The sequence below is a fragment of the Pseudomyrmex gracilis genome, unplaced genomic scaffold, assembly GCF_002006095.1.
Source record: "Pseudomyrmex gracilis isolate BER0280 unplaced genomic scaffold, ASM200609v1 scaffold_519, whole genome shotgun sequence".
NCBI lineage: Eukaryota > Metazoa > Arthropoda > Insecta > Hymenoptera > Formicidae > Pseudomyrmex > Pseudomyrmex gracilis.
Window position 1 is genome coordinate 12,552 of NW_018021103.1, and position 20,355 is coordinate 32,906.

The 20,355-nt window shown below is 33.8% G+C and overlaps 6 protein-coding genes across 6 annotated transcripts; 3 read left to right on the top strand and 3 right to left on the bottom strand.

Moving 5' to 3' along the window:
• Positions 1–664: 664 nt before the first annotated feature.
• LOC109860965 (histone-lysine N-methyltransferase SETMAR-like) lies at positions 665–1,057 on the bottom strand. Its single transcript, XM_020440397.1, has one exon. It carries the CDS (start codon positions 1,055–1,057, stop codon positions 665–667), a length of 393 nt encoding a protein of 130 aa, XP_020295986.1.
• A 723-nt stretch (positions 1,058–1,780) lies between these two features.
• LOC109860957 (beta-1,3-glucan-binding protein 2-like) lies at positions 1,781–4,820 on the top strand. Its single transcript, XM_020440383.1, has 8 exons — positions 1,781–2,294; positions 2,401–2,628; positions 2,771–2,973; positions 3,060–3,193; positions 3,322–3,485; positions 3,563–3,894; positions 4,450–4,551; positions 4,630–4,820. Exons 1-8 carry the CDS (start codon positions 2,153–2,155, stop codon positions 4,726–4,728), a joined length of 1,404 nt encoding a protein of 467 aa, XP_020295972.1. The 5' UTR covers positions 1,781–2,152; the 3' UTR covers positions 4,729–4,820.
• A 551-nt stretch (positions 4,821–5,371) lies between these two features.
• LOC109860958 lies at positions 5,372–10,073 on the bottom strand. The gene is made up of 2 exons (XM_020440386.1): positions 9,925–10,073; positions 5,372–6,252 (listed from the first exon to the last, which is right to left on the bottom strand). The coding sequence occupies exons 1-2, from the start codon at positions 9,976–9,978 to the stop codon at positions 5,899–5,901; spliced, it is 408 nt and encodes a 135-aa protein (XP_020295975.1). The 5' UTR covers positions 9,979–10,073; the 3' UTR covers positions 5,372–5,898.
• A 135-nt stretch (positions 10,074–10,208) lies between these two features.
• On the top strand, positions 10,209–10,985 carry LOC109860959. Its single transcript, XM_020440387.1, has 3 exons — positions 10,209–10,344; positions 10,512–10,634; positions 10,723–10,985. Exons 1-3 carry the CDS (start codon positions 10,321–10,323, stop codon positions 10,861–10,863), a joined length of 288 nt encoding a protein of 95 aa, XP_020295976.1. The 5' UTR covers positions 10,209–10,320; the 3' UTR covers positions 10,864–10,985.
• A 440-nt stretch (positions 10,986–11,425) lies between these two features.
• Positions 11,426–12,457, top strand: LOC109860962. Its single transcript, XM_020440390.1, has 3 exons — positions 11,426–11,692; positions 12,106–12,212; positions 12,318–12,457. Exons 1-3 carry the CDS (start codon positions 11,675–11,677, stop codon positions 12,433–12,435), a joined length of 243 nt encoding a protein of 80 aa, XP_020295979.1. The 5' UTR covers positions 11,426–11,674; the 3' UTR covers positions 12,436–12,457.
• Positions 12,414–18,724, bottom strand: LOC109860961 (calcium-transporting ATPase type 2C member 1). Its single transcript, XM_020440389.1, has 16 exons — positions 18,488–18,724; positions 18,262–18,355; positions 17,950–18,150; positions 17,747–17,836; positions 17,532–17,629; positions 16,954–17,212; positions 16,519–16,855; positions 15,954–16,342; positions 15,689–15,845; positions 15,276–15,446; positions 14,818–15,133; positions 14,552–14,737; positions 14,308–14,455; positions 14,120–14,212; positions 13,889–14,030; positions 12,414–13,813 (listed from the first exon to the last, which is right to left on the bottom strand). The coding sequence occupies exons 3-16, from the start codon at positions 18,127–18,129 to the stop codon at positions 13,680–13,682; spliced, it is 2,700 nt and encodes an 899-aa protein (XP_020295978.1). The 5' UTR covers positions 18,130–18,150; positions 18,262–18,355; positions 18,488–18,724; the 3' UTR covers positions 12,414–13,679.
• Between the last annotated feature and the right edge of the window lie 1,631 nt (positions 18,725–20,355).

Consider the following 20,355-nt stretch of genomic DNA (forward strand, 5'->3'; position numbering starts at 1 on the left):
GAGAGGCTACTATATTGTCTGCACCGTAACGGTGAGCTTCAGGTCGGCACCGTACTAGCAATATAGGAGTATTACATATATGCATTAATTGCGCATATAGACAAGGAGGGTGTGATAATCGACGTAAGGCGCTATCTCTCGGGACTGAGTCGAACCAAAACAAAGATAAATGACATGAGAGAGACAAGGATAGACATATGTGTCTCTTCGGCGCTTCTTTAAAATTTGTAATAATCTTAGTTCAAATTTTTCTTGTCTCACAGGGCTTCAAAATTCTTTTTGAAGCACTCAAAATATTTGCCTATGTTTCTAGTTTTCCAGTAAGGTAGTTTTGTTTGGATTCGTACAGCCAATTTTGCATATAAAGCAAAAATGTAGTTTATGTAATAACGGTCTATAAACTTTTTTTTGTTTTTCTTGAATTCTTATGCGTACTGCAAATCTTTAGTTTATTTTCTGTTTTTCTGGAAAAGCGTTTTTCATTCCGATTAATAGTTTGTATAAAAAATTTGAATTACGAAATGTGGATAAAACAGGACGGTTCAGCTATTATAGAGTTGAACACAAATATGCATAGGATTTCAATGGTATATATTTCAGAGTTACAAACACTCACTTCTTTTTATGATTTTTAAAAATCAATTTATAGCTTCCGTTCATTATATTAGGAAAATACCGGTCTACCGGAAAATTCTGTCCGTTTTTGGAATAAAACAAAATACAAATTTTTTAATCCTATCTTCCGAATATAGTCCGAAATGGTTTGTTGAGTTGAATTAAGCCTTACTGCGATCTCCGATGTTGTCAGAAAAGGATCTTGCTCCAACATAGTCTTAACAACATCGTCATCGATCAAAGATGGTCGCCCAGAACGTGGCTTATCAGAAAAGTCGAAATCACCTGTTCCGAATTTTTCGAACCATCTTCTGCATGTCCTATCAGAAACTGTACCTTCACCAAACACTTTCAATAAATTTCTACATGCTTCTGTAGCATTTCTTCCTTGTTGAAATTCGTATAAAATATAGTGGCGTAAATGAACTTTATCAGTAGCCATGGGTACACTATTGCTTCACACATAAGACTAACGTGAATCAACTTTGTTTTAGTTAATTTGCTACGTCAGTATGTATACATTAATTAAGTAATAAAAATAGAGAGGCACACATGCCCCAAATAAACATATGCTTACGTGTCAAAACTTGTGATAGAAACGGACAGAACTTTCCGGTAGACCTGATATATAAATTCACGGATAATATGTAAAAAAAAGTTTAGTACTGATGATAATATTTTGAGACGCAGAGGTTTTGTAAATATTTTACTTTTCAAGAAATATATTGCAAATAACTGTGTCTACATAGATGTATATTTTATAGATATAAAAAAATAGAGAGACAAGAGACAATGTTAAGATTTTTGTGTCTTATAACATCCTCACTTTTCCGTATGGTATTTTGGTAGTGATCACACATAACTGCACACATTTTGTCACTGTAACAGAAAACAAATGTTGCGTTTAAGCGTAGAAAAAATAATCTCTTGAAAACATCTTCCTGATGATAAAAAATGAATATATTTATGAATCAAGAAGAATTCTTCCTATTATGCCCATAAGAAAAAATGATGTAATTAATTATGAAATTAATTTTGTTATACTTGACTTATACAACGAACGGCGTGTTGACTTATACAACGAACAAAAATCTAGTGATGTTGATAAGTACCAGTCAAAGGGTCACATCGCTGCCAGATTAAAAATTAATCAGTGATGGTGGAAACAAACATGAAACCGGTTACTTTTGATCGTTACTCTGACGTAGCAACAATCTGGTTTTTCCTCTGAGATAGTCAGAAGGATAAAAGCGGTTCTGCATGTAGCGGTGAATTAGTGTGCAGCTGTCGCGCATCACATTCACGATCAATCTGTATCCAAGAGTCAGATTTATTCATTTTGTGTTATTAAAAAAAGTGACCGGTTGTCCTTCGGATTCGCGCGTTTAGAGTCGCAGAAAGAATAAAAGAAAAGCACAAAAGGAAGAAAACAACGGAAGAGTATCAAACATTAAAACAAACATAAAATTGTGAAAAATCTTGTATTAAAAAAGAAATTTACATTAACATCTCAAGAACACGACGTGACTAAAAAAAGATGAAGAAAGGTTTCCTGTTTATCATATCGGTTCTTTTCGCGATAATCCTCGTGAATTCTCGCGAATGTCGCGCAAATTACGTTTTTCCACCGGTCAAAGTGGAGCCGCTATATCCTGTAGGACTGCGTATGTCTATTCCCGGTAAGATATTTATATAAGATTTTAATCAACTTGCTTTTATATATAGAGAGAATATATTTAAATCTTTCTTTGTGCACGTGATCAACTTTGCGTTCTTTTTTTACAGATGAACACGGGATTACATTGGTGGCTTTCCATGTAAAATTCAACGAAGATTTCGACGGTCTGGAAGCGGGAAGTATCGCAAAAGACATCCTGAAACTGCGCGACGGACGATGGGTCTACGAAGACAAGCAGACACAATTGAGACGGGATGACATTCTTTATTATTGGATCCATGTTGTGTATAACGGTCTCGGTTACAACTTGGTCGATCAATCCCACCGAGTTGTCGGTGAGTTTCGCACGAATACGTAGGCAAAATATATAAATTTATTTTTTTTCTACTTTTCTAGATAAATAAATAAATCTTCTTTTCTAAAAGTGTGTTTTAGTTTCTTACCATTTTTTGTGTAATAAAATATTGTTATTTTCAGATTTTTACAATTACGACGGCAGTGTCCATATCAAGAGTGGGATTGCACCAGTCGAGGAACAGTGCACCACAAAATCAACCACGTGGATCTTCAAAAGTGGCTCTCGACAACAAGCCTGTCCGGGTCAATTACTTTTCGAAGAAGATTTTGATACTCTCAACAACACGAGCTGGAATTTGGTACAACGATTTTCCGGACCGCCAGTAAGTACTGTTGTCAAACAATCATGAAATAAATAATCGATTCTCAGTAAACGTTGTTGTTATTTGTGTTATTTTTGTCACTCTAGGATGATGAGTTTGTTGTCTATATGACCAATGACGTAACAGACGTGAGCGATGGCAAGCTGCGTATCAAACCGATGCTGCTTGATAACAAGTTTGGCGATAATTTTGCATCACACGGAAGTTTGAATCTAGAAGGGTAAAAATAAATAAATGATGAATTCTCTCACACTTTAGATTCAGACGCAGAAAATTCAATTTGTAATAATTGATTTTAAGAAATATATAGAAGTGCGTTGTTTTTATTAGCATACTGTCATTTTTTAGATGCACAGGTGCTGGCACGAAAGAGTGTCAACGCCGTGGCGGCGGGTTCTATGTTTTGCCTCCCATAATTTCAGGTCGTATTGACACTAAGGAAAAATTTGAATTTCTCTTCGGACGTGTTGAAGTGAGAGCCAAACTACCGCATGGTGACTGGGTATATCCAGGTAAAGAATACTAGATATAATATCGCATAAAGTTTCTTAGTGTCGATTACATATAAAAATAAATGATTTCTTCGAAGTGATAATCCTGGAGAGTACTGAGAACGATTGGGAATTTGGGATACACCACGAGATTAGAATCGCATCCTCAGTAGGCAACAGGGAACTGACTACTACCGACAATCAGAACTTCAACGAGAATATACTGTGCGCAGGTGGATTAACCGTTCGACTGAATGATAGCAATGCGATTAATATGAATTGTCGGGCGCTTCCTAAGAGACGATCGAGCAATCCGTGGTCGGAAAATCTGCATATTTTCGAGCTCGAATGGAAAAATGGTCTCATCTCAGTGAAAGTCGACGGTGTAAAATACGGCGAGCAGTCTGTGGATGCATCGTTCGGCAAACGAGTATGATAATTATCGTATTGTGCCTGTAGTTATATATCTTCACAGATAATTTGTTGAATTTTGTTAAAAACAATTAATAATTTTTAAATTCTAATATTCGAAGATGTTAACATTCGAAGATGTTTTTCAGGTTTGAACCGCGTTAGTGTTATTTTTATACCGACGTTTTCGTGAACATTTCAGTTCACTTTATCAGGGTTTCAAGAGCAGCCTGATACCGTATCAAACATCTTCGAATGTTAAGATACAACATATCGCGAAAGCATCAAATATCAGATTCGAAGATTTAAGCCGCGTTAATGTTATTTTTATATTGACTTTTCATAAACATTTTAGCTCACTTTATCAGAGTTTCAAGAACAAACTGATACTTGAAACTCTGATGAAGTGAGCTGAAATGTTCACAAAAAGTCGGTATAAAAATGACATTAACGTGGTTCAAACCCGAAAAACATATATCTTCGAATATTAATACAACACACCGCGAAAGCATCAAATATCAGATTTTTAAATTTTGTTGAAAACATATTAACAATAATCATTTTGTTTTTATAGTCGTATCTAGTTCTAGGCGTGGCTGTAGGAGGCATTCACGAATTTGCGGATCTTGTTACGAGCAGCGGTTATGTCAAACCATGGGGGAATGTCGAGGCAAAAGTATGTATAATTTTTTCAAACATTCGACAGATAACGCCGAATAAGCAAATGTGATTAATAGTGTGAAATACTTCACAGGCATTGTACAAGTTTAATCGCGCAAAAGGTGATTGGTACCCCACATGGAATGCAAAAACGGTACTAGAAGTCGATTACGTGAAAGTATGGGCATTGTGAACATTTTTCTGTGTCAATATAGTTAAAGTTGTGTTCAGGGTAAGATAAAAGATATGCCAGATTATTCAAATTTTGCCAGTCAGTGGGTAATATTAAAAAAAAAAAAATTGTGCAAAATTTCAGCTCCTTTGCGAGCCTTGTTAAAAAGTTAGCACGATTTTAATGTAACACGAGTTCTTATGGGATTTTACGATATTCTAATTTAAATAAAAAAATAACTGTATGTATGTATGTAGTAGATGTAGATATGCCGTAAGTTTGAAATTTTTTACAGTTGTTAATAAATATCTTAAAAACAAATTCCACTTGAAAAAATAGTCATTTCTAGAATATCCCATAAAATATAAATTTATATTTTGCTAAAATTAGTAAACAAATATATTTAATATACATAAAACAATTATATTTGTAATTTTATACATCAATTGTTACGTTTTAAACTTTTATGATTAATACATTTCCAGTTTTTCATTTATCTCACGTTGCAAGTAAGGTATAATCCTACTCAAAAGTATCAAAAGTGAACATTAAAATGGCACACACAAAATATACGGAAAAACTTTTCCGTAGTCATTAAAAGTATAATAAATAGTTTTTTTTACTTATTTTAGTACAAATAATACTTTTCTAACAAACAATCATTATCTAAATATTAAAATAGGTTCGGTTTACGCTATGTTTCTTAAACTTTTGACTGAGATCTTACCCTGAATACAACCTTAAGTACGTTGTTAATCTCAGAACACAAGACCTAACTCTAGATTACGTCATCGTCATAAATGAAAGAAAATGCAAAAAAACCTCAAGAAAATTCCTCTTTTATACGGAATAATCTTTGCTATTATGTTTGTTTTATTATTTCCGAACACATTTTATTATATAAGTATAAGTATAACGCACACTGATAATTATACAGATAATGATATTAACAATATTAACACAATGATTACTAATAATAATATAATATAATAAATATAACATTGTTTTTGCAAAGCACTAACTTACAAAAAAATGGAAACAATAAAGCAGACAAAAGTTCTTTGTACTCTCAAGAACACAGAAAAAGTTAAATTGTCTCTAACTGAAACTAACGTTAGTTAGTTCTTCTATTAAGAGGATGTTGGACCGCCGGCGAAAATCCGATGAGCTGCCAGAATCAAGAACACATTGCTATCTAAAGGAGGATGGTAAAGGTGGTGTTAAAAAATCACTGAGTACAGGTGGTTCACGAAGTCGAGCGACAGCGAAACCGTTTCCTAATTGTTCGATGAGCCGTTCTCCACGATACCCAAAGCGCTGTTGATACGCGATTGCATCGCGCGGTCCATCTTCGGGTCCAAATTCGATGTGCATAACTTTATCTCCGGGATTTGTGAAAGACGTGAGATAAAACGCGGTGAGACTTGCAACACTTTTTCTAGTCCATTCTCGCAATTGAGACTTTGCTTGCGGCCACGCGAAGAGCGACGAGTCGATCGTTCTGACATTCCGCGTTAACGTTGTATCGATGCACCATGCACTTGTCTATTTGTAACAATACCTCTTCGTTATTAGTAAGTATTAGTATTAATATTGGTATAAATATTTTTAGGAAATTATGTATATAATTTTAACCCTAATCCTATAAACCCCAGACATTAACCCTTTGACTGCGGCGCACTCTCAGAGAGAACCGTCGATACAGACGGCGCGATATTGACATGTCAGGCGCTGCGACTGGCTGTCGCATATATCATTACGCTCACTGACCAAAATGCACATTCTTTTAATTTTAATTGGTAATTAAATATAAAAAATTAAACAATTAATAATAAACTGAGAATCATCTCGGGCTCTGAAGTCTTTAAACTAATAAATGAATATATAATTGGTCGTAAAGAGTCGTTCGCTGAATGTTGTGCGGAAAATATGTCTATACAATATACAGGGTGTTTGATAAGTACCGTCTCACCGCTCGTAGGTAGGTAGAAGGGGTTATTCTAACAATTTGTAAGACGCGAAAAGTCCTATACCACTTCGAAAAATTCGCAATAATCAACGAAATATTAATGAATAAAGATTTGCTAATCAGCGTGCATCCAGAGTAAGGACAGCGTAAGGACAGCCCAGTCTTTCGTGCGTACGTGCCGTAGCAACAGAATGGAAGTAGCTAACATGGGTACCTTACATACACTGAGAAAAAAAAAGTTGTTGAAGTAACAAAATCGTATTTGATTCAACTATATGCGGCGGTCACGGGCTGTCAATTAAATAGTGATTAATGTAAGAAGATACCATGTTTCAATAGATATGACAATTAGTTTGTATCAAAAGACATATTCAGTTGTTTTAACAAATCTACAGTTTGTTTAAATACAGATTATTTTAAATATAAACAACACAATATTTTGTCTCCTGTAATAAGAAGCACTTTGATTAGACTAAATATTTAGTACAAATAAATTCAGATTATATTCAATTAAAGTAACCGAGTATTGCGTATTTTATTTTTTTTACCAGTATCTTTTATTTGAGGTTACTACCCAGCAAACAATTTCTGACTGCGCAGAACTGGCAACAGAAACTGTGTGCAGAAACGTTACAATACGGAAACATGCTTTGTGTGCTGCCAAAGCTGTTAACACACAGACACAAAAAACGCAACATGGTCGTCAAAATTCACCAAAACCATATCCTACTGAGGACACAGATGGATATGGATTTGGTGTGACGGTTGGCGACAAAATCGCGACATCTGACAACCAAATTGTTTGCTGGGTATATATTATCCCAGCAAACATTTTGGTTACAAAACCATATCCATCTGTGTCCTCAGTAGGATATGGTTTGTTAACCATGTCTGTCAACATGTGAAATGTCAAAATGCGACCAAAATGATGACAGAGTCTGCCACAAGCAAAGCGAAGCCAAATTATTGCCAAAGTGAAGCCAAAATCCGGAATAGGTTTGGTCATTGTCCGTTGGCGCCAAATTAACAAACAGTATACACGAACAGACCTGCTTGGCGTTTGGTGGCAATCTGTTGTCAATGCGTTTAACAGATCGACCCGACTTTTGTCGTAAACAGATTTCTGGTACAATTTTGATCAGCAGACTGTTTGGTCACAGTATTGCTAAAAGCAGATCTGCTAGCAATCGACCATCTATTTGTTGTTAATTTCACTGACCTTATATGGAATCGTTTTGACTGCAATACTCTCATGTATTTATCAACAGAGTTGTTGCATTTTTTCTTTCTGTGTGCTAACAATTTTGGCAGTGTTTCCATATATTGTAGCATTTCTGCAAACAGTTTCTGTTACCAAGGTCTGCACCGAAATTGTCAAAAACAGAAATTGTTTGCTGGGATGTTTGACAGAACGATTCATGGTTTAGTAAGTTAAATATGTTCATTACCAATATTGTTGATTCAACTTATATGAATTTGTTATATTTCTCGTCATATACTTGAATTAAAAACACAAATATTTCAGATAACAAACTGACTGCCAACTAAACCCATTAGTTGAGTTAATAATATTTTTTTCTCAGTGTAAACTGCGTTCGGACAGCGCGCTATCCGCGCTATTGCATCATTCTATGTTTATTGTTCGTTAGATGTAAAACAGATAGAATGAGACAATAGCGCGGATAGCGCGCTGTCCGAACGCAGCCTATATAAGGTACACATATTATTCTATTAGCTCCTTCCATTCTGTCGCTATGGCACGTACAGAGGAGTGCACCATATCGTACGGTTCCAGAGGAAGTATTTCTCGGAAAGTTCTCCTTCGGCTGCTCCTACTACCGCGCGCCGTTCTTCTTCGATCTCGAGCCGTTGTCAGTAGTAGGAGCAATCAAAAGAGAAATTTCGAAGAAATATTTCTCTTGGAGCCGCACGATATGATGTACTCCTGTGTACGCACGAAAGACTAGGCTGTCCTTACGCTGTCCTTACTCTAGATGCACGCTGATTAGCAAATCTTTATTCATTAATATTTCGTTAATTATTGCGAATTTTCCAAAGTGGTATAGAACTTTTCGTCTTAGAATAACCTCTTCTACTTACCTACGAGCGGTGAGACGGTACTTATCAAACACCCTGTATATGTGTGTGTATACATATACAGGGTGTCCCAGAATTGGTTTAACATCTCTCGTAGGCAGGTGGAAGGAATAAAACTGAGGTGAAAAGTCCTATACCATTTTGCTAGATTCGCAATAGTTACTGAGATTTTAATTAACAAAGATCCGCGAATAAGCATGCATCGGGCTGTCTTACGCGCGTAAGACTGCCCGCCGCGCTTCGCGCGCTAACGGTGTTACCCATAGCGACATATGGGAGGAGCTAATATAACAGCATATACTATAACATATACATATTAAAATGTAATTGTGTGAAGCGCGTAGGACAGCCCGATGCACGCTTATTCGCGGATCTTTGTTAATTAAAATCTCGGTAACTATTGCGAATCTAGCAAAATGGTATAAGACTTTTCATCTCAGTTTTATTCCTTCTACCTGTCTACGAGAGATGTTAAATCAATTCTGGGACACCCTGTATAAACGAATTCATATTTTTACGTGTTTTTTTAATTGTAATTTCAATTCTTTTAAATCATATAGGATGCTAGATTTGGATCTCGTATATGAAGGACCTCAAATAAAAAATTAAATTAAAAAAAAAAGTATATATAAAAGTATATAATTTTAAAAAAAAAAGTATTTAAAAAATTCAAAATTGATAATGAGGAACAAATTTAATTTAACATTTTTTGATAGACTTGAAGGACGTATATGTACGCCTTTCGTATATATTGATAGACTTGTGAGAGCGTACATATGCGCCTTTCGTAGTCAAAGGGTTAATGTCCGAGCGACTCTTGAAAATGAGAAAATCTTATTATTTAGTGGGAGAATGTCTAAAAACTAAAACATCAAAATTAATGCTATTTTCTTATATAATATAGAATAATGTTAAAATATCGAATTTTCGAATAAAGGTCCATGAATTTTTACAGAAGGTTTGCAACGTTTTAACTAAAATAAAAAATTCGCGTCATACATAAATGTCCAGAGTTTACAAGATATGTACCTAAAAAAAAAAAAAAAAAACATTTATAGGATTAGGATTAAAGTAATAAAAAGTTTTTTCAAAGTACATAAGTCGTATCTCGCGTTCAATCTGTTACATAGATAAATAGATAGATCACTTACCGCGCAAAAAACAATCGTTAAAAGCATTTTAGCGGAAGTTCGAACCGTGCACATCGTAAGAGCATCTACTTGAAAATACTGAACAACTATTTCCCGACGGGCTTTTATTTCAGCCCTCTTATTTCAGAAGAGGAAGTAGCGTGATTAGAATAACAATGCTCCGAGAATAATCGTTTCGCGTAAATGGATTGTTATTCGCGGGACGATCTATTGTGCAATTTTTCGAACACACGCGCGTCATTTGGGTGCGCAGTGCGTCACAAAGCTTTATACTTTCACTTTCTGACAAGTCTGGCAACATTACGACAGGCATGAGCATTTTCACGTATAAACTACATAGAACCAAACTTCGCGATAGTTGTCGTCGTGTCAGTGTCATCTTTTAAAACGAATCAGATGATGGATCGAAAACGGATGATAGTAAGTTTAACTTAACATACTTCTGTAATAAATTGATCTTACGATTAATGACAGTGAAGATTTTCAAAATTTTCGACAAACAAATCTTATCACAAAATCAAACATTTATTTATTTTAACGCTACTCTTCTCTCATTCATTCTCTAAATTGTTTTTTGTGCATTGCAGATCATCGTGCTATTAGTACTATTACTTCATAAGGAAACAATTGTATCGAGTCAATCGGAGATCCACAAACTTATACACGATTTTTTTAAGTACAGAATCGCAGGCGCACCTAGAGCTTATCAAGTAAACGAATATGCATTGAAGATTTTATTCTTCTGTCGGTTTAAATTGTTTATCTTATTTGTTTATATATTGACGGTTTTTTAAACAGAAAACACTTTGGAACTTTGACCCTGATGACGAGCAAAGAACGCTTCAATACGTGCAGGAAAACGGACTTCACGGAGAGTATGTAATAGCAAGACTAGGAATGGGCATTGAATACAACGAGCCATCAAAGAAACGCTTGTAAAAACTCGATAAATCATGATATTTTTGATAGCACAATTTTTGTTTAACTTTAACAAAATAAAATGTTATTATCATGTATATGCTGAATGTTATGTAATAAACCCACCTAATGTTATGTGACTTAAGTTCTTAAATGTAAAATGTAAATGAGATAATTGCTTTACATATATTTTTGTACTTTGTGCAATCACAAAGTTAATTTTCACACAAGATGGCGTACAAAAGAACTAATAATAAAATAATACCAATAAAATAAGTTATGTGCCGACGGCGTATAAAAATGACATATAAAAATTTATACATTGGTTTGGTTTTATATACAAACAGTAATCAAATATAGTTAAAAAAATATTTTTACTTATAATGCGTGAGATTTCTACTAAAAATTTCTACTAAAAATTTTCTTTAAAAATAGTTATATTTGACATTTCTTTCTCTTTAAAAAAAAAAAGTGTTTTACGATCAGAATCCAAAGTAGAACACTACATGTCGTAATATAATATATCCGAGAACTTTCACATCTTATATACGACCGTAAGAAATGAGGATAGTAGGGGGAAAGAAGAATGACCAACAGTCTCAGTCAGTGCTTCAACGAATCTAGAACGTAACAGTTGTTGGATACGCGACAAGCATCATCTTGCGGTACAACGATTTTTTCAATTAATTAGTTCGCGATTAACTGTTTACTTTAAAGAAAACTTTTTGTTATTATATATATTATTTTTAAAATTTCCTCGGAATTTCTCTCTATCTCTCTGCCAATTGGAAGAACGCTTGAACTTGGTCCACTCACGATATTATCGTCTACCATGAAAAATTTTCCTTTTGTAAGTAACACAAGATCAGAAAAATATAAATTTGTTTTCGCATGAATATCACACACACAAATCAAATGCTCAAACAAAAATTTAATTAATTTATATGTATAATACTTACTCCTTTATATTGCAACTTTCACATTTCTATGAGGGCGCGAGTCGAAAATCAACAGTCAGTTTTTTATATATAACACATCTTTACACATTACAACAGACTTATATTTTTATTGTTACTCTTCAAGCATCACACTGTTCTCTATTCTTCATTCAAAATTATTCTTCCGAGATTCTACTTGCGGGATATCTGTAGACTATAAATGTAAATAGAGAAATACGCGTATCTATCTCTCCCCTTCTCTGCGAATAAAGGAAAATACTTTCTCTCGCTTCGCGTCCAAATATTTGATGTTCTATATTTGCAGTTGCTGTCTGTAACCGCAATAACTGCGATCTTTAGCTTTGTTCTGATCGACAGAAGCACAGCTATAATTCCCGAACCTAAAGCACCAAATTTTCAATATTTCGAACGGTAAGTTGAAGAATAAAAGCACAAATATCTTTGACATAGAAGCTCTAAGGCTCAAAATTTAAACAGCATCGTTGAGCATGTAGTAATTGAACTTACATTTTACAGGCCGAGATATCGTTACCCGTATTACGATGAGAACGGTAAAGGAAAGCTGTTGTACGGTTACGGCGGGCCGGAATTGTATCAATATAAAACGTTCAGTCTTCTTGAAGGAATTTATTAATATAATTTATTAATATACTTATTTAGATCAAACTTATCAGAAATACAATGTGTGTGAAACATTGTTGTATGCATATAACGAATAAATGGTAACATTCTCAGATAAACTGTACACAATTAATTGTTTATATACTTTGTACAAAGATATCAATTGGAGTTATATCATTAGCATAATACAAGATGTGAATCCTTTTTTTTTTGTTGATAAGACAACGAAATAACAAAGTTTTGTTGTTGTTGTTGGTCAAATTATAGACTTACTACTACGCTAATTAGAGAAATGCTTCATTTGTTCGTTGTAGCGCAATTTGTAATTACATCTTGCCATTAAAAGCACGTCATTTCGCAATCGAATAAAATCATAGAATATATGAAGAACATCGTACACGCGCGTTTAATTTTCGCCAATTACAACTACTCTTAAATGCAATCGATTCGTATGACTTCGTTTCAAGAACTACAAATACACGTTCGTAACTCTATGTAACTTACTAATAAAATGACACACGAGAGATGCTTCTCTTCTACCAATTGACAGACAGTGAATGAACGCGATTTAATCGCGTTTATCATAAAACTCGTTATATTATTTTTTGGTTTTAGAAAAAAATCTTAGATATAGATCTACATTGATTAAAGTGTAAACATTGTTTCGAGTTAGTCTACGAATAATAATATTGTACATATGTGTGTGTGTGTATGTGTTTGTGTGTATATATATATATAGAATCGTTAAAAAATATTGATTTATCAAATATCCATGGAATGTGCAATAACGCCAATATCATCATCCATATAAAACAATAATTTGTCATTATTCACGATTGTAAAGACAATAATAAAATGTAAATCTAAGATATAATATAATCTACTGCATATCATTGTCGAGAAGTGGTTTTCTTTTTTTCTCTATATGTGCGCTGAACATGCAAAAAACGCGATGAAAATAGAATCCAGATTATTTGTAATCACTGCGTAATTGAAAAACGTAGAAACTCTATCGTTTAAGGTGATTACTTTCCGTTATGCGTGATAACGCATGCGTGTGTGTATAAAGTGTACATGATAAAGTTACGGAATTACATATGCGCAAGCATAGTCGAGCAGATGCGAGTTAGCGAAAAGTAATGATTTGGTAGAAACGAATATGTGATCGACTGCATAGTGATGTCGAGCAAATATAATTGATGCGCTTTATTCATTATGATTTTTATTCGCCTTGCTTTCGCTGGCACACTGTAACTGTCATACGAAATCCATTTCGAACTTGTTGTAATACTGGCCGTTGACGCGGCGTCTGTGCAACTGTCTCTCGACGAATTTCTTTATCTCACTGATCACGAACACGCTGGACGTCAACGCCGCCAAAAATAAAAGATCTAAAAATCGAAAATTAACGCGTTATATCAAGAAACGTACTCGATTATTTTACACAGTATTATTAATGTTATTACCTTTCGCTGTAAGAGCTTCAGTCTGAAATATTCTCTGTAACGGAGGAAAGTAAATTACGAGCATTTGTCCGATAACGGATAACGTTACAGCTACCAGGAACATTTTATTACTCCACAGACCAATTGTAAATATGGATTTTGTCTGAAACAAATGAAAAAAAACTTGAAGAATGCAGTATGATTCTGTTTCTTATTAATATTTATCACGCCGATCGGAGATAAAATTTTTACCTGCGATCTACAACTAAGAGCATTAAACATATCGAAGAACACAAAACAAGTAAATGTCATAGTAGTATCTCTTGCCGTATTTCCATTAACCATCTGAAAAAATCAAAGATATGTATTTATATATATGTATATGGAAAAAATATTAAAGATTCGTAAAAAAATTTTTGAAAAAATCTTCATGTTGTTACCTCTCTGTTGTAGACCCACAAAGTACCAAGAATAATGATACTTGCTGACAATAAAACATTAATTATAAGATGACGTGTAATCATAGGCTCTTTTGTGTTTCGCGGCTTTTGCTTCAGAACGTCCTTATCAACCGGCTCTACTCCAAGACTGTGCAAACAAAATCAATGTATAAAAACATTATGTAAAACAAAGTGATCATTCAATAATATATCTAAACAAGTATTCACTCGCAAAATATCTGACCTTTGAGCAGGCGGACCGTCCATGATAATATTGATCCATAGAATTTGCATAGCATTTAAGGGATTCGGTATGCTCATCAACGTTGCAAGAGCAATCAGAGAAAGTGCGGCTATACTAGTACTTAATTGGAACCTCACGAAATTGCGTATATTATGAAAGATTCCCTTGCCTTCTTCAATTGCTGCACTAAAATGAAAGTATAATCGATAAAAGCAACATTTCCAATGTACAATCTATCTATCCATGTTAGGAAATGAAATATTTACATGATGGTTTCAAAATCATCATCAACCAAAATCATATCGGCTGCTTCCTTGCAAACGTCAGTGCCGTTTTTGCCCATAGCGATACCTATATCAGCTTTCTTTAACGCGACTCCATCGTTTACGCCATCACCGGTCATGCCAACTATATTACCGTTCCTCTGTAAAGCTTTTACGATGCAAAGCTTGTGCTTTGGTGTCACTCGATAGAATACACTAACATTATTAATACATTGTTCTAGTTGATGTTCGGACATCATGTCGATTTCGTCTCCTGATAACAGTCGACTGTGAAGCGTATCCAGCCCGATCATGCTAGCTGAGAAATATAATAAAAATATACTTAATATATATCATAATTATTTTATAGTACATATTTTTCATAAACTACTGTATTATATGTGTTTTGTACAAGTTCACTAGAAACTTATGTTCTTCATACTACGCTGCATTATATATACCTATTGCAACTGCAGTTTCCTTGGCATCACCAGTAACCATTTTTACTTTAACACCGCTGTTTATTAAGATACTGATAGATTCGCGTACATGTGGTCTTGGTGGATCGCAAATACCAACAAGACCGACATATATCAGGTCTTGCAATGAGGAACCACGTGCCAAACCAATCACTGTAACAAAAGTGATATTAACTATAAAAAAAGATAGGATCTAACGTTATCAATTTGTACTTATTACGATATATTTGATGCTTTCGCGGTGTGTTGTATTAACATTCGAAAATGTTTTTCAGGTTTGAACTGCGTTAATTTTTATACCGACGTTTCGTGAACATTTTAGCTCATTTCATCAGGGTTTCAAGAGCAGTCTGATACTGTACTTATTATATTATATGCAAAGATGTAATTAATACCTCTCAATCCTTGCTGACCAATGTCATATGCTTCCGTCAAGAATTCTTGATCCTTCTTCTGACTAAGAGGATACACCTGGCCGTTCTCGTAATACTTAGTACATTGCGGCAAAATCTTCTCCAAAGCACCTTTCACAAAGTATATCTCTTGTCTATTCTGAAATATTACAAATGTTCTACATCTTAACATTCTGAAGAATAAAAATAATTTGTTTTTTCAATACAAGGACGCAACATTTGTTTTTTGTTTTTTATTTCTAATTACCTCACCGAACTTAGGTGTGCATTTTACAGCCATCATTTTCTGTTCGGACGAAAACGGATATTCCTGTAATCGCAGATATTTATCGGCGACGCCGTACATTCCGAATTTCATTGCCACGGCTATCAACGCGCCTTCCGTCGGCTGTCCTAGTAAAGTTTCATTCTGTATAATAGCGTTGTTACACACGCAGCCTACTTCCAGCATGTTACTAATAGCGACACGCGCTAGATCGGTATTATCGCATTTCCGTATATGCACTTCTCCCACGCCGTTGTATCCAGCACCGGTGACATCCGCGATATAACCTTCCGATGTCACTAGAATCGTGGCGGTCATCTCGTTTTTCGTAATCGTGCCAGTCTTATCGGAACATATCACATTTACACAGCCTATGAATAGCGTAAATATTCCTATCACAAATGTCTGAATGTTTTGCATCATTTACTTTGTAAGTTAAAAACAAAACTTTTAAAGATAAATTAATTATACATATGACTTGCGTAAAGTATATATATGTATATATGTACACACACACACACGCGCGCGCGTGTAAATTAGAACTCACCAAGAGTCTCCACAGTTGGTAATTTTTTTACAATGGCTTTTCTCTTAACCATTCTCATAACTCCCAATGCCAGTGTCACAGTTACAACGATAGGCAAACCTTCCGGAATAGCTGCTACTGCCAAGCTTACACCAATGGTAAACATTTCAAGGATAGCCTTACCTTGAATCCAGCCTAGCAGCATAATGATACCGATAATGCAAAACGAATAGAAGGACAGCTGAGTACCTAAAATGTCCATGCTTCGCTGTAGTGGAGTCTTTGGAGCCTCCTCAGCTTGCATCATCGAGAAAACCTCCCCAAATTCACTCTTTACTCCCGTATTCACTACAATTCCCTGTATCGCGCGATATCGTAACATAAGTTGATGATGAGTGTATATACGTCACTCCCAAATAGTTTTTGCTTTTCAACCAAAAATAGAACAGAACTTACTTTGCCGTTTCCGCAGCGTACCAAAGTGCCCATAAAAGCGATGTTCTTTTTCGATGTCAACCCATTGATCTTGAGCAACGGAGCTGTCGACTTTTGCGCTGGCTCGATTTCACCAGTAAAACTGCTCTCGTCGATTGCCAGATCTATAGCCTCAAATATTCTAATATCGGCAGGTACTCTGTCCCCGATATTCAGATACACTATATCACCAGGAACTAAATTACGCGCAAGAAATGTTTCTACATGGCCCTCTCTTAAACTAAAAGCAAAACAACATTAGAGAGATAACGATTTTATTTGTTCTTTTATTTTTCCAAAGATTCTGTTTAAAAAATATAGAATTTGCTTTATAGAAGCAAATTTCATCTCTTACGGTTTTACAATAACATATCTTCCTGACTAAGGGAAAAAAATGTTTTGTGTATAAAAAGGTTAGTATATATGTTTTCTATGAAAGAATCATATACTTCTATAAAAACAATACTATAAATGTTTCTATGCATGCAATTTTTATAGTTTAATCAAAGATATGTACACAATTGCAACAAAAGCGTTTCTATTGAAAAGTATCTAGTTACCAGTGACATATCGGTGGTACCAATTTATTTAATTCTTCTAAGGATTTTTCTGAGCGATATTCCTGTACAAATGCAACTGTTACCACTATTATGATAGCCTACAAAAGAACATAATCATCACAAATATATATAAAGCATTAATTATTTGATTTCTGGAAAACTTGTTGAGTGTAACATTTGAATATTATCACTGTAATAACTCAGTAGTAACTTACCACAGTAATACTAACAGCATCATCAAACTGTTTCATAAAGACACTTACAAGTGCAGAAGCAAGTAAGAGAAGAATCAATGGATTCTTAAACTGAAAGAATATATAAATTCAACCAAATGTATAAACTTGTCTGAATGTGCAATCATTAAAATTATATTTAAATATCAATAAGTAGATAGCAGACAAAATAAGGATTTTTGTACCTGTTCAATATATTTTTTCCATGGTGGATCTTCTTCTTTTACAGTAAATTCATTGAAACCTGTTAATTGCCTTCTTTGATCAGCCTCCTGCCATCTCAGGCCTGTTCGCACATCAACATGCAATCTAGCTGCTACTTCTTCAGCTCCTAGACTAGCTGATTCACTAGTTGTTAGCCACATCTCTGAGTTATTTTCTTTATTCTTAAAAAGAAAAAATCAAATATTAAGTATTATAGAGAAGGTCTTTCTTTTATTTAAGAAAAGTTCTTGTCTAAGTTCTTGTCTGAATATGAGAGCAATGTTTTAACTAACATAAAATTGTGAAAATGTTTCCTTCCCTGAAGCTGAATTGACACGTTCCTGTTACTGATATGACATGAAGATCCTGTCACATGCACGTGCCATGCTATCGAAATTAATGAAAGAGAAAATCACAAACAAAGATTATGGTGTAATTATAATTCATGTCAATTATAATATTGAAAATAACGAATGACTTGCATGTACAACAGAAAATCACGACAGTTTGAACGCTAACCTCAAACAGTGACAGCACTAAGGTTTTTTTTTAAGTTTCACTCAATCCATTTGGAAATTATTTGTAAACAAGTGTTAACAATGATTTAATTCGCGCGTAAATCATAGAAATTAGAAAACAGGTTGGTGAGAAAGCTACATATCAAGAGAAAAACCAATCACACAAGTGAGTGTACATAATGAGTGTACATTAGTACACAAACGAAATACGGATGGACACGTTCGAGTTTGATGTTGATAATACCACATACATACGTGTGGAAAATAATACCGCATCGCTAAACTATTTTTTTTTTTTTAATTTCTCTATAGTGATAAAAGAGCTTAAAAAATAACTTTGTAAAAAAATCATATCTAGATAAAAATAAAATTTATATATCACTTTTTTAAATCATATATAATATATATATAGTTTTTTTTATTTAGCACCATTTTGATACGTGTTTTTAGGAAAAACTTTTTTTAAATTAAATACGTATATGTATATAAAACCTTAAATTAATATAAGTTAATAAAAACCCACAAGTGAAATAACAATGCAACAGTGAATAATCATGCTCTTGTGCAGTTTTTCACTTAAAAATATATCAATGTTATGTGAAGATTTTAAAGATCATCAATACAATTCAACTTTCGTTACGCATTATAACTACGGTAACCATATTTTTTGGAGAAAATAAAGGACAACTTAGAATTTGTTTCACAATAAAAAAGAACAAGTTTTTTGTTAGACTAAAATTAAAAAGCTTTATAACTGTTATTATAAAATATAAGCATATACAATATAGCATATGTAATATATAGCATTTTAAATAATATATTACTTAACTATCATTACTTAAAAAAATATCATATTATTACTTAAACAAATTTAATTTTGATACTTTTTACAAGAATGAACTTGTTTGTATTAAATCAGATTTGTGTTTTACAAATTCTTAAAACTGTACAGGTACAGTTCATGTCAAAGCTGCATTTGGTAGAAATGCATGCTTCCGATGTTTCAATTTTTAATTTTATTGGGTTTTTTCACTGGTTCATATAATTGTTCACTAATGAAAATACTCAATTATAAATACTCCTAAAATACTCCGTTTGATGAGAGCGTTAGATACAGAAAGACATAAGCAAAATTCAACAATTTGTAAAATGTACAAAGATGTTTTTTCGGGTTTGAACCGCGTTAGTGTCATTTTTATACCGACGTTTCGTGAACATTACCCTGATGAAGTGAGCTGTAATGTTCACGAAACGTCGGTATAAAAATGACACTAACGCGGTTCAAACCCGAAAAAACATCTTTGTATGTTAATACTACACACCGCGAAAGCATCAAATATCAAATTTGTAAAATGGTTTTAAAATATGTGTTTATCTGTAAAATATTTAAAAATTACAACTCATCTACGTTGGCAGAATTTGTCATTATGTTTCCATTCTTTAATCTTTGGTGACATAACTTTTAATACACAAAACTTTATCAAATAGTTCGCCGTCATTTATATTTAAACTCCAGTGACTAGAAATAAACAAAATGCTTTTCTCGATCTTTGCCCACAAAAGAATTTCTCGTAGTAGAACCCATTCAAATCCATTTCTACAAAAGAGCTGTCTCCTCAGAGTTATTCAAATAATCAATGCGGGTTTAATAAAATTTATGTATTGCACCTTTAAATATATTGGCATTAATGTTTTGATTTTTTACTCAAACTAAATTTTTTTTTTAATAATATTTTAAGGCTCGTGAAAATGTCATACAAGAATATAAGGCCGATACGAGCCATTCCCAGGATGTTGAGCAGGAACTTGAACGTGCATACATATATGTATACATCTATAACAAGTATTACTTGTAAATTTTTACAAGTT

Bases quoted from the DNA above. Each gene is read 5' to 3' on its own strand.
- LOC109860965 (XM_020440397.1), bottom strand. From the start codon at position 1,057: ATGGCTACTGATAAAGTTCATTTACGCCACTATATTTTATACGAATTT.
- LOC109860957 (XM_020440383.1), top strand. From the start codon at position 2,153: ATGAAGAAAGGTTTCCTGTTTATCATATCGGTTCTTTTCGCGATAATC. The intron at 2,974-3,059 runs GTAAGTACTGTT...TTGTCACTCTAG, and splicing joins AACGATTTTCCGGACCGCCA to GATGATGAGTTTGTTGTCTA. The intron at 4,552-4,629 runs GTATGTATAATT...AATACTTCACAG, and splicing joins GGGGGAATGTCGAGGCAAAA to GCATTGTACAAGTTTAATCG.
- LOC109860958 (XM_020440386.1), bottom strand. From the start codon at position 9,978: ATGTGCACGGTTCGAACTTCCGCTAAAATGCTTTTAACGATTGTTTTT. The intron at 6,253-9,924 runs GTAAGTGATCTA...TGTTACAAATAG, and splicing joins TAACGATTGTTTTTTGCGCG to ACAAGTGCATGGTGCATCGA.
- LOC109860959 (XM_020440387.1), top strand. From the start codon at position 10,321: ATGATGGATCGAAAACGGATGATA. The intron at 10,345-10,511 runs GTAAGTTTAACT...TGTGCATTGCAG, and splicing joins TGGATCGAAAACGGATGATA to ATCATCGTGCTATTAGTACT. The intron at 10,635-10,722 runs GTAAACGAATAT...TTTTTTAAACAG, and splicing joins GCGCACCTAGAGCTTATCAA to AAAACACTTTGGAACTTTGA.
- LOC109860962 (XM_020440390.1), top strand. The intron at 12,213-12,317 runs GTAAGTTGAAGA...TACATTTTACAG, and splicing joins AATTTTCAATATTTCGAACG to GCCGAGATATCGTTACCCGT.
- LOC109860961 (XM_020440389.1), bottom strand. From the start codon at position 18,129: ATGTGGCTAACAACTAGTGAATCAGCTAGTCTAGGAGCTGAAGAAGTA. The intron at 15,447-15,688 runs GTATTAATTACA...CTTTTGTTACAG, and splicing joins TGGTCAGCAAGGATTGAGAG to TGATTGGTTTGGCACGTGGT. The intron at 14,738-14,817 runs GTAAATATTTCA...CTTTCATTTTAG, and splicing joins GATGATTTTGAAACCATCAT to TGCAGCAATTGAAGAAGGCA.